Genomic DNA, 12,993 nt, shown 5'->3' on the forward strand with positions numbered 1-12,993 from the left:
CTGAGTGATAGGAAATAGTGTAGGGTTTATGTATTTTCAGTTTTGCCACGATTAGTTTGTTGGCATCCTTCATTGATCCAGGTACACTGAGGTGCCCTGTCAGTGTGTGACGGCCAGATCCAGGCACTGCCTGTAGGAGATGTTATCTGACCCGGGAAAGGATCGCATATGGGGATTGGGGATTCAGTGCTTGAGTGAAGCGTCTGGAGAGCAGGAACGGGGCCGATTATGTCATCGGGTGAGCTCTGAGCGGCTTCGCTCGGGTCCCCGGAACCAGCACACAGCTCCTGCATACTCCCCAGCCATGGAGGGCAGCGCGGACCGAGGTGAGGCGGTGGCGCCGTGACTCAGCCGCGGGTACCGGGGGCACACGGCGGGATCGAGACGAGGACCGACCGCGAGGGGCCGGGCGGGGCGGCCCCTGAAGCGCGGGGCGGGGGACCCCGCAGAGGGGCGGGGCGGGCGCTGTGTGTGTGTGACAGGTGCGGCGCGCGCGCGCCCGCCGCCATCCCTCTCCCCCCCTTCCCTCCCCCCGCCCCGCGCGCGCGCGCGCCGCCATAATTATGCAAATGTCGGTATAATTGCCAGCCAATGGCGTGCGCGCTGGTCACATGGTGCTGGTGGAGGCTCAGGGAAGAGAAGTTGAGTCCGGGCGAGCTCGGGCAGCGCCGCCAGAGCCGAGCGAGCCGCGGGCGAGCGCCGCGCCTCCTCCGCAGGGAGCCCGCCGGCCGGGGCTCTGCCTGGACCATGCCGATCCTCCTCTTCCTCATAGACACGTCCGCCTCCATGAACCAGCGGGCGTACCTGGGCACCAGCTACCTGGACATCGCCAAGGGCGCCGTGGAGATCTTCATGAAGGTTAGTGCGCGGCGCCGGGGGAGCCGCCGCCCCCCTCGCCCCCTTCGCCCCGCTCACGCCGCTTCTCTCCGCTCTCTCCGCAGCTGCGGGCCCGGGACCCCGCCAGCCGCGGCGACAGGTACATGCTGGTTACGTTCGACGAGCCGCCCTACTGCATTAAGGTAATGACCCCCCCGGCCGCCTCGGCCCCGCGGCTGGGCCGCCCTTGGCGCGGCGCGGCCCCGTCCGGCCCGGCGGCGGCAGCAGCAGCCTGTGAAGATGGCGGACATTTTGCTTTTGTATGGAGGAGAGAGGCTGAGGGCGCTGCTGAGATGGAGGAGGGGGGGGGAGGAGACGGGCGGGCCGTGATTCACCGCCCCGGCGCAAAGAGGGGCGGCCGCGCTCCGCCCCCCGCGGGGCGGTGGCTCCGGCGGGGCCGTGGCTCCGGCGGGGCCATCACCGCGCTCGGGCCCCGCGCAGCCCGAGCCCCCCGGGACACGCGGGCAGGGTGGGGCGGGCCGGGCCCGAGCCCGGCGGGCAGGCTGGGGCCGGTTACCCCTCACGGCCGCGGGGCAGCGCGGGGGCCCGGCCCTGCCGCCGCTGTGGGTGTGGGACAGCACCCGCGGCTGTTTCCGCCTCTGCGATTGAAGGAGCCCCGCTCAGTGTTGGGGCTCTGTGTCCCCCTTCCCCGCTCCTCCCGCCCCGTTCATCCTGCTGAGCACGGTAGCCTGCACCAGTTCCGTGGAAGGGGCTCGCAGCCGCTGCTCCCTGCAGGGTTGTGGTGAGCTGGATGTGGAGCCATCGAATCATCGAGGTTGGAAGACACCTTTTAGGTCACCAAGTCCAGCCATCAACCCCGTACTGCTACTGTAATTCCTAAACCACTAAATCACATCATCCAGTGCCAGCCTCTTCAACACTGCCAAAGACAGCAACTCTGCCACCTCCCTAAACGGCCTGACCTCCTGAATCCTGAAAATTTTCTTTCTAATATTTGATCTGAATTTCCTCCGTCCCAGCTTAAGGCCATTTTCTATGGTCCTTGCTGCAGGCACAACAGAAGAGATCAGCCCTCAGCCCCTCTCTCACTGCAGCCTCCTGTAAAGGAGTTGTAGAGAATGATGAGGTTTGCCCTGAGCCTCCTTGAGAGTAAACAAGTCTGCCTGGCTGGCTCCTCTTGTCCCTGTTGCCTCATTCCTTGAGTTTGAGGCAAGTACAGCCATGCCGTTCTCCACTGCACCACGAGGTTTAGGCAGAAGTAAAAAAAACCCCATGGTGCTGCACCCCTTATACTGAAGGCTGCAGCTTGCTGATGGAGACATCCTAACTGAAAACACTTAGGTAAAGTGTGTCACAGAAAGCATTGCTGGGGGAATTTTAGAATCCTCCTGAACAGTCCTGGATTAAAACTGTATTTACTCAGAGTAATGCACTACTTGTAATAACTGTTGACCCATGAAGTTTATGTACAAATACATTGTTGGTCATCCTCGAGAAAAAAGGAGAATACTCTAGATCTCCCAGCTAGAACTTCTTGAGATGTTTAAGAAGTAAGTGGGCTCACTGGTGCTGTGAGCTTATTCACTAATTCACATCTTTGATAATGAGGAAATGTAATTATCATGAGCTATGAATCTTGGCTCCTTTCATCAGTAATAAATTTACACAGCTTTCCGAAGTGACAAGTCACAGAGTAAGTATTTATTGTTTGGTATTGCACCTTTCATTTTCTCAGAAGAAGGTGTGGAAATAATTTCTGTGAATTGAAATCATCCTTGACTTACAGAAAGTTATTGTCAAAAAACCTCCATCTGCCTAGGAGAGGTGTTTTTTAGACACACTGCACACACCATTTTCCCAATCCATGTCTGTGCCTGGATGCAAACCCTAAGTCTTTGTTATGCCAGTGTTAACTGGATTTCTTTTGTCCTAGATTTCTTCTAGTTTTGTGTCAAATATTTCACAAGTGTATCTTATGTTTGAGGAATGAACTTGCTCCCTGCAGTGACAGCAAGCACACTGGTGATTTAATGAAAAAACGACTTTGCTGCTGGAGCTCTGTGTGGTAATGCTACAGGTTATTACCACGTCTGTACTCAGATTTGCTGAGGAAGATCCTTGTGTTTAATAAGCATCTGTGTACATTCTGATGTGCTAATGAGCATCTGACTGTTGACAGTTTTAGTAAATAGTAATTGAAATAAATGGGGCTGTGATACCCATCATAGCATTCAGTCATATTTAATATACATTAAATAGCCGAGGGAAAGGAAAAGTACTGTGCTGCTTGTAACTTGCTAATGCTTCTTCTTAGAAATTTTTATTTCTGCCTTTAGCACACTGCTTTCTAAATTGGACCTTAAACAATCTTAAAATATTTTTTCAAAAATTAGTAACTTTTCTAGGAACAGGCTGCAGATTCAATAAATATCTGATTATAGTAATTATGATCACAAGTGCAGCTCAACTATTGCGTAAAGGCTTCATGGAATAATGAGTGTTACTGGGCTGTCATCATGTCTGTTCCTTGAGCAGAGACAGCCTCACAGCAGTGATGACTCCCTGGTTGGAGACTTGTTCTCAAGACCTGCTCTGGTATTTATGATGTTCCCTCTGTTGGGTTTTTTAACAACCACAGTTGTGCCAGGAAAACTTCCTGGTCCAGGCCAGATTCTCTGTGTCTTAGAGAACATGCCTGTAAAAGATATAAAATCTGGCTTCTTTACTAATGCTGCTGCTGTTAAACACTTTATTTCTCTTGATTTAGAGAAAGTAAAAACAAACCTGGCAAGTGAATGCATTTTGCAGGCTTGCTTTCCAAGTATGTGCAGCAGTGGCTGCTTTATGCTCTTGTTTTTCTTGATGATTTATATTAATTAAATACATAGTCTCTCAGTTTACCAGTGAAGCACTTGAGGGAAATAATGTGGTGGAGTTAGGACCACCTAGAAAGCAGAGGAATTACAGGAACTTGAGCTTTGGAGCAGGGGTAGCTGAGATATGTGCCTTGGGTTGGTTTATTTCAGAATTTGTCTGTAGCATTAAAGTATTTAAAACCAACAGCACTGGTTCACTTTTGATGGACAAGAATATATCAAGAAAGTATTATGCACATGTATTGTATTGTGCTAATGGAAGAATCATGCTATTGCATAAATGATTTGCCAAAATCTGTGAAAGTAAGGTGCTGTTTTTGAAACTGTCTTTAGTATAGATGGTTTGAAATTATTTACAGGACCTGTTGATTGTGTTTGGCTGCTTGTAGCTCTCTGTGCCATTTTTTTAAACATGGAATTATTTAGTCTGTCAGTTTGCAGTGGAGCTCTGCAAAGAGCTGTGATTACAAATGTCCAAACAGGAGTCAGGATGTTGTCCTAGGAAGATGGGGATGGCAGGAATCTCAGCCCCACTCTGGCAGCAGATTCCTCTGGAACCTCGTCAGCTGTTTGGCTCCTATTTGTTATATAATGTATAGGTGGTGATTTGTGACAGTAATTGGTGCAACCATTTATAGCTCTTACTTTATTCCAAAATACTCTACAGAAGGAGACAAATATTTAAGAGCACGTTATGAAAAGTAATAACCTTGTAATTGTCAAGTGATGTGATCCTGTTTAGGTCAGTGGAAAAATACCTGTACATTCTGTTGGATGTTGGGTCAAACTCTCATTTCATGAACTAGGAGGTAAAATTAGTATGTTACTTCATGAATTAAGGATGTTCAGCCTAATGTTTTTAGTGTATTTTTTAGATTGACATTGTGATAGGGTGCTATCAAGTGAGTCTGTCTAGTTAGTGCCATGTTAACATGGAAGTGAGCCAGTCTGTTCTGGTATTTGGGTATCTGATTTTGGGTATTTGGCATGCATGGCAAGGTAATAAGATGTACAGTAAAGCACCTTTGTAAAAGGTGTCTATTATTACTGAAACACTAGTGCCTAAATTTAGTTACGGAAGGAATTTATTTACAGTGTGTATCCAGTTGGACAAGAAAAATGGCTTCAAGAGCAGCCTTGCTGCCTGGCAGGGTGTTTGATGTTCCTGGCCTTCTGGCTAAGAGAAGTTCATTGTCCTGTTGAGGGAACACAGTTCCTGATGTGTCCTTGTTGTGAGGACTTTGTGTCCAGGGATTGCTGGAGCCCGGATCTTGCTCCATGCCAGCCCTGTTGTGTCCTGGTGCTGCAGCACCTCCAAGCCCTGTGTGCCACCCCACCCTTCTCACCCTTCCTGCAGGACGTGGCTGTTCTGGAGTGCCTGGGCAGGAGGGTGGCAGCGTGCCAGGCGTGGCACTGGCAGCTCTGCAAGCACTGCCCCAGCTCCCAGGGCAGCTCCTGGCATGGCCCTCATGGCCTTCTGTGGCTTTTTTCATAGATTTACCCAGTAGATTTTTTTCTGAAATCACATAAATTTCACCATCGTCTGTTGAATATAGATATTTCTCTGTACATAAGCACATGCTGTGGTGTAAGTGGGCAGAATCTTAAACCATTTTTTTTTTGGTGAAGTAATGGTGCTAGAGTAAAAGTATGGAGAAAAGAGAACAGTCTTCTCACCTACCCTTTTCCCTGCAAGCTTTTCTTATTTTCCAGTGATGATGTTTCAGCAAGATCTATCTAGATTTGTCTGAAAATGGAGCTCATGCCAAAATCTTAGCCCAAAGAGTTTTTGAAAAGGAAAGCAAGGCTTAACTCTTCATTTATTTTTTCCATTCTCAATTTTTGTGAAACCTCACATCCTGCAGTTTGTGGTTTTCTTGTGGATTTGGGCTGTAACTGGCGAGTTCAGGCCCAGACCAAAAACACAATGGTGGCCTTATGTGAAGTTATTGATTAACTGGACTGCCCTGTTCCCTTGTGACTGATATCTGGCTGTTGGCAGTGATATGGCCTTTCCTCAGGGCTCAAGGAATATTATTTATTATCTGGTCACAGAAATATGACTTCTGTTTTATGTTCTTCTGAGACTCTATCGTCTGACCTTCGTAAATGATCTGGTCACAAGTCAGAGGACGGAGAGAACATAAGTTATATTCTGAATTACATATTTTCCTCCTTCTGTTGTGTTATACTGAATGCAAGAGTCAGCTGTGACTGCACTGCAGAAATAGTCTCCATGAGTTTGAGTGCAGAAATATGTAGCTGTCTAAGAAGGAGCTCAAATTACTTTATACAGTGTGTGTGAAGCACTGCACTGTTTGAGATGTGCAAACTGGGACTGATGGATAGGATGCCTTCCAGTTCCACTGCTGTTCCCTGCTAGCCTGAACATATGTTTCAGTGCTAAAGAGCTCCCTTGTGGAAACAGCTCTTCGTGATGGACTCTGAGCAACCTATTCTTTTTTCCCCTGAAATTCTGGAGTTCAATTGGGATATTTTAGAGGCTGGAGCAGGAATTTATAGAGGCTTTTTTAAACATTTGTCAAAGAGTACTTATTGTATGTAAATAACCTGTTAATTTATGATATTGAAATAGTGCTTCAAAACAGGGAGTTCACAAGGTCACACTTGAGGAAAGTAATTTTGCCGTCTTCTATTTCAGTGGCACAGAAGCTTCTGCAAGCATTTTTAAATTTTGCTTTCATGGAGAACCTGTGCTGCTGCAGAATGGAACTGATTGCCACTCACTCTGCACAGGGCAGAGGCAAATGAATAAGCTGTGCTGCTGAAAGAGAGATGTGAGATCTGTTTGTCTGTTTCTGGAAGAAATTAGATCAGAGCTCCTGACTCTGAGCTGCAGGGAGAAAGAGGAACCCAGCCATGAAACCTGTTGGGTTTGAGGCAGAGATCTGCAGGAATGCTGCCTGAGGGTGGTAGCAAATGCATTTTGTGTTTTTCCCCTTTTGTGAATGGAGAAAAGCTTACTAGGTATCCCTCAGGTTAACTGTAGCAGCTGCACAGAATAAGCCTGAGTTAAGTTTTTACAGGAACATTTAGACTCTGAAAATCATTGGGTTTTATATGTAAAAGATCTGACTTTTGGCAGGCACGAGTTCTTGGTAGCCTGTGCTGTGGAAGGGCTGGTGTGAGCAGCTGGGAATACACTTGGAGGTTTATAAGCTGGCCCTGGGGTGTGCAGGCAGAATTTTTGGTGCAAGGCAGATAGCAGCTGCAGGGGCAAGAGGGAGGCTGCTATCTGAGAGCTGAAACAGGGAAGGAGAGCTGAGCTCAGTGGGAGAGGCCTATCTTTGTCTCCAGATATGCTGTTAATGAGGCGCACACTTGGTGAACCCGCTAGCCAGGAGTTGTTGGAAAGGGGGAAAAAGGTGCTGAATGTAGGACTGAGGGACTGGATGGAGGGTAAGCAGCACACACAGTGTCTGTTCTTGATAGCTAATTCAGGAGACTACTCTGTACTTGTTCAGTGCAGAGAGATAACCATTCCTGTTCTCTACCACTACACACTTCTTGGGTCAGTTACAGCAGTATTTTTATTTCTGAGCACCAACATCTTCCATTGCCTGGGAAGAACTGCACACACCTCTCCTCTGTGTCTTCCACTGTGCTTGTTTGAGGCTTTGTTGTGAAATTTGTGTGTTTTCAGAGGCTGTCTTCGTGCAGAAATGACTGGCAGGTTAAAGCCAACAATTGCTTTTCCTCTGTTAAACACAATGACTTAAGGAAGAGAAACAGAAGTCAGTTGTTTAAGGAGCACTCATGCAGACAGGATTGTCTAATTTTTTTTGTGGGCAAAAGAAAATCAACTCAATACTGTTTGATAATAACCACCAAACAGTTTTTACACACGTCTTTCAATTTAACTGCTTTATCACTAAATCTGACCAAAGAATGTGTACAAAAAAGTTCCTTTTTTTAAATTAGGCATCTATTCTGAAATTGGATAAGTAAGGCCATAGCCAGAAGGTTCTTGTTGGTGCAGGTGGTAGGTTTGTATTTTACATACTGCAGTGCATGTGTCTCAGAATCTGAAAACATCTAAAAATGTATTTTAGTAAAATCTTGGGAATCATCAGTTGGCATCCCTGCAGCTAGCAAGGAAGTATTGTAGTCCCTTTTAGCTTATAAAGGTACTAAATTGATTCCTGTAGAGAGTGTCCTTTAAAAAGCACATTCCCATTCCTGAGAAACATCATACTGGGTAGTGTCAAACATGTTAAAATGCTTTTAAACATGCATAAGCATGCTGCTTCACTTCTTTGTGTCCTGGTTGTGAGCTGTAGTAAGCAACCTCTTCCAGGAATTGGTGTAATGAGGACAGAACATTATAATGAGGAATTTTGTGAAAAGTAATGTACCTTTTGCTTTAAAAAAAAAGAAGTAGTAATCAGGGTGATTCATTCTTCTAAAAGGTATAGAAGAATGTGCCTTCTGAAATTGAGGTATTTTGTAAAAAATCAAGTTCATGCAAGAACTTAAAGGTGATGGCTAAAATTTTGAAAGGAATCAATTTAAATGGAAGGACAGTTCAGAAATTAACTTCTTGATAGATAGGAGGGACTGAACTCTGCTTAGCTGTCCTTTCTATTATTATAATTTTGAAGTAGTTAAATACTGGAACTTGTGCTTTCACCTGCTGCCTGTCTTCACAGAAGGCCAGGTGTGTGTTGCTGGGTTAGTTCTTAATGAAAATATTTTAACTGCTTCTGCTCCTCCAGGAATCTGCAGAGTCAAAGCTTGCTTTTTCATGTGAGGTGGGTTTCTGCTTTGTGCTGTGCAATAGATGAGATGCCAGAGGCCTTGAATGGAAACCATTCATCTGTTGTTCAGAGCCACTATAGCAGTTTATATTTTCATCTTTTTATTTGGTTCTGTATTTGGGCTTGGACACATTCAAAGATGTAAGCCCTTAAGACTACAGGATAAACTAGACAAAAGTAGATAGGTTTGCATTAAGAGGCTTTACTCATCCTCAGTGCAAAGGTCGCTTTTATTTTAAAAATAGAAGCTTAAAATCAAACAGTTGAGTTGGATCTCCTGAGTTATATTTTTGTATATTTTTGTTCTGTAAGGAGGAAGGTGCTTTGTGAAGTTGATGGTTCCTGGCACATGGAGTCTCTTTTGTGCTGTTAATATTTCAGTCTCACTTAGAAGTTGAAAAAAGACATTTTTGAAATACGTCTTTTTTTTTTGTATATTTATGTAAAAAGGCCTGGGCGTTGCACCCTGGCTGTGTGGTGTGGCTGTAAATATGCACAGAGCACATGTGTGATACCTTGAGAAGGGGCATTCATTTTTTAACTTGATGAGAGCTGATGTAGTATTTGCTTGGCTCACATTTTAACCGTGGAAGAAGGTAATTAAGATTGCAGGCACTTCCACCTCGTTCACCCTTGCATATTTTATAACAGCTTGCCAGGAGGAACAATGATTTGCAGCAGTGGTGCAACAATGATGTTTTGAGCTTGCTGTGATCTAGAAAAGATGTATCTTAGAGCTGTCTCCTGCAGCGTTCTCACGGCTCAGGCAGCTGGGATCCACGTTCTGTGCCGTGTGACCTGGGCTCTGGAGCTCAGTGCAACTCCAAGGGCCCTGGCAGAAGGTTCCAGATGGCTTCAGCCTTAGGGATTCTCTTCACTGTCTGTATTTTGAATGCCTGTAACCTTGATTTTATTTAATAACACAGGCTAACAAAAAACCCCAAAACAAATAACAAAAAGCCAAAAAACCAAAAAACCACCACCAAAAACCCCCACCAGAAATAAAAAAAAACAAACAATGTGAAGAGCAGCTGGTGCCGTTCTGATTGTTACTTAAGTAATTTTAAATGCAGATTGTTACTTAAATAATTCACTCTTGTAGGTTGACTCTTGGAATTTCTTTTTCTTTCTCAAACTTTATTTTTACAGCTCACCTCGTAATAATGGAACTCTTATGCTCTTACACCCCCCCAAAAATATAGCAGGCAATAATTGAAAGGAATTTTTTTGCTTTGTATTTTTTCTGGCTAATTTCAGAATACTTAAAAAACACATAGCAATCAATTTCAGCTGTAAGCAGCAGGTTTTAGCATCGAGGTGTTAAGAATGTACCAAGAGATTCATTCTTGTAAAGGGACTCTTATTGTGCAGATCAGAATCTGGAGTTGCCCATAGACTTGTATTGATCTGTATATTCACTCTGCAGAGCATTAAAAAAACAAACTTTATTTTGGTGTAAGAACTGAGATTGACAAGGATCTCTGAAACTTGGACTGCTTATTGTCAGATAGGTAAACAAGTCTTGCTTTATTTTTAAATCGCTATTATTACTATTACTATTATTATTTTATGTCCCGTGCAGTTATGATTCTTTCCTCGTGTATCTATGCAAATTTCAGCATAAGCAGCACTAAATTTATTGAATGTTATTCTAGACTGAAAAAACTAACAGTTCAGAATGCCTTAATTTTACTTTTTAAAGATAAGGCAGTTGTTGGTTTGTCTGTGTTCTCACAGATGCTTTTGAAATCTTAAACATGTGAAATAGTGTTTGGAAAAATAAGGATCTTGATAAGATGGATGTTGTGGAGCAATTAATTGGACAGAAAACAAAGATCCACAGTGTGGTTAAGCTGGTGTTGCTATGCTCTGCTTCTAAGTGAGTATAATGCATTAGCACTGGTCTTCATAGCTTGTTAATGGTTCAGCCAGTGAGTTTTGATTAAAAAAAAAAAAAGTTAAGCTCTGCTTTGTGGGAGAATGTGCATCTGTTGAGGCAGAACACTTGGTGCCTTTAGCTGCTGCCAGGGCCCTGATGCTTCTCCCAGGCTGGGGTGGGATGGGAGGGCTGGATCTGGAGCATGTGCCCTGCCCTGGCCTGGGGGAGCTTTCTCTAATCACAAGGGCTTAAGCCCAGGTGGTTACTTTTGGTCCAGATGACTCTTGCATTAAAAAGAAACCCAACCTTGCCATCATCTGAAATAAAAATCTGACCAATAGTAATGCTCCCAAGGCTATCAGTGTATTTAGGCTGTATAAGAGTGAAGTTATTTGCTAGGCTGGCTAATTGATATTTCATATATCAATTGATCAATATATCATATATCAATATTCATTGATATTTCCATGAGTATATGGATTTAATGGTCATCTAAAGTATTTTCTTCAGTGCCTTGAGCAGCATTTCAGACCCAAATTGAGGAAAGCTGGTGATTAGATGACTCTTTTAGATTCTTGAGTTTTGAAGTAAATTTGTAATACCTGTAGCACTTTGGTATGGTGCTCTAGTTCTGTGATGTACTTTTGGAAGGAAGGAGGAAGGAATGTGGCATTTTGCAAAATAAATGTGAAACATACTGTGTTGCTTCAGCTCTGGGCTGTAAAGATAGAGTATCATCAGTAATGGTTTTCCACTTGATTTCCAAAAACGTGCAGTGAGGGATCCCTTGTGTTGGTAGCAGCTACTCTGTAACCTCTTAGCTACTGCCTTTGTTCCTTTGACTTCTGCAGCCATGCTGAGTGTAGGAAGGGACCAGAGAAGGGCAGAGCTGGGGCTGATTGGCATTGAAAGCACATTTGATAGGCTGAAAGAGCAGCAGGCACTGTGAGAAGCTGAAAATCTTGGATTGAAACCTCCACATTTGTGCAGTTGCCCTCTCTGCAGTGTTTGGATAAGATGCACCTATAATGGTATTTCTGCAATGACTGCTATGCTGCGGAACAGGAGCATGGAGCCTCTTGTTATGCTTACTGTGCTAAGGCTGCAGACTGTCATTACTTCTGTGTTCCCTCTCCATTAAGCTGTCGTGTGAAATGTGGCTTGTTCTGGTTCAGCTCTGTGCTGAAATATCCTGGCTTCTCGAGTGTTCCTCAGAAATAGGTGCTTTTTAGCTGGATAGTGTTTTTCTATTTAAATAAGAATGGTTTTTGGAACAGGGTGATCCCATGATATCTTTGGTATTTATACTTTCCTTTCTTCACGTGTTTCCTTTTTTCCTTGTACAAGAAAAAGTGCAGTGAGAGTAACTGTCAAAATACATGAAATAGTGATGACCAAAAAGCTAAATCCAGAGATAGATTGAAGCAGGAGCAGCAGGTAATAAATAAAAAGGTAGTGTAGGCTTTTTTCTTTCTACTTGGCATTGATTATTATCCCTTGGTTCCAAGCAGTTTCCAGCTTTGAGTTGTTCATACAGCTTCTGCATTTGGCATTCCTATAGCAGGTGCTGCTTCTCTCTAAATGCTGTTATTAACAAAAGGCCCCAGTACTTGTTTCATAACTGGAGATTGAGAACCTCTTTGCTTGTGTTTTGCAGGGGTGTTGTGCTTAAAAATTGAGTTGTTTGTAACACAAACGTCTTCAATTCTTCTTGAAGGAAAAGCATTTCTATGTCTTATTTAATGGTGAAGTCACCTTGAAAGGACAGGGAATTGCATGGTGTAGTTTGACTGAGCTTTCTTTGGGTTGGGTTTTTATTTTAAGGTTTCATGGAGAAATACTTCTTTCTATACAAGATGAAATAGTTTTCTGTGTGGCTGACTGCCTGTAATAAAAACTGGCACTTACATGCTGTGCTAGGATGTAGTTAACAGTCACTAATGTGCTTTAGAAAACCAACTGGTTCAATCTGTCTCTAGAAATTATTCAGTCTGATGGGTGCAGGTACAGGAGAGTTCATCTTAGAAAGGTGCAATTGCAGGGATCTCCTGGCATCTCCCTCCACACTGCAGCCCTTCCTTGGGGTGCAAGCCCTGCATTGCTTTGAGGGGAGGTGAAACTGGAGGGTGCTGCACCTGAGGGGTGTCCAGGAGGGGCTGCAGTGTGGCTGTTGTGTCCCCAGGGACAGCTGGAGGGTGACACCTTCCCTGCACTGTAGTGTGGGTGAGGGCAGGAGAGATTCTGTGTTATCAAGGTCCATAGTGTGACCCAGAGAAACAGGAAGAATTGTGGTGCCTGGAGGTGGATGGAGATAGAGGGGTCTGCAGAGTGACAGCTTTCTGCTAAAAATCTGATGTCAGACTGTATCAGCTGTGTGGGATCAAAGGAATCATCTACTTTGGTCTTCTTTAAGATGTATTTTTTTTCTAAAGATGTTTTAAAGCAGTTTATGCTTCTCTGGTCTCTTGGAGACGTCTTGTGTATATTAAACTTGTGTGATATTTTATTTGGCTGGAATTTAGGTGCTTTTAAAAAAACTAAATTTTCAGAAAATGCCCACTGGATTTCAAGAGGGACTTTTGATGGATGGTTTTCAGTTTGAGTGACCTACAAAAGCAGCAGA

The 12,993-nt window shown here is 44.4% G+C and overlaps 1 protein-coding gene across 2 annotated transcripts in view; it reads left to right on the forward strand.

Moving 5' to 3' along the window:
• The window catches only part of LOC131563748 (integrator complex subunit 6-like), a 49,814-nt gene that overhangs the window by 9,356 nt on the left and 27,465 nt on the right, over positions 1 to 12,993 (forward strand). Inside the window, exons 3-5 of one of the 2 annotated variants that reach the window (XM_058813861.1) lie at positions 82 to 326; positions 773 to 858; positions 942 to 1,019. In XM_058813861.1, the coding sequence (XP_058669844.1) occupies positions 140 to 326; positions 773 to 858; positions 942 to 1,019 (351 nt within the window). In that variant the 5' untranslated portion in view covers positions 82 to 139. Of the gene's footprint in view, positions 1 to 81; positions 327 to 637; positions 859 to 941; positions 1,020 to 12,993 lie in introns of those variants that run through there. The other variant, XM_058813862.1, reaches the window with a different exon arrangement.

The sequence above is a fragment of the Ammospiza caudacuta genome, chromosome 14, assembly GCF_027887145.1.
Source record: "Ammospiza caudacuta isolate bAmmCau1 chromosome 14, bAmmCau1.pri, whole genome shotgun sequence".
Taxonomy (NCBI): Eukaryota; Metazoa; Chordata; class Aves; order Passeriformes; family Passerellidae; genus Ammospiza; species Ammospiza caudacuta.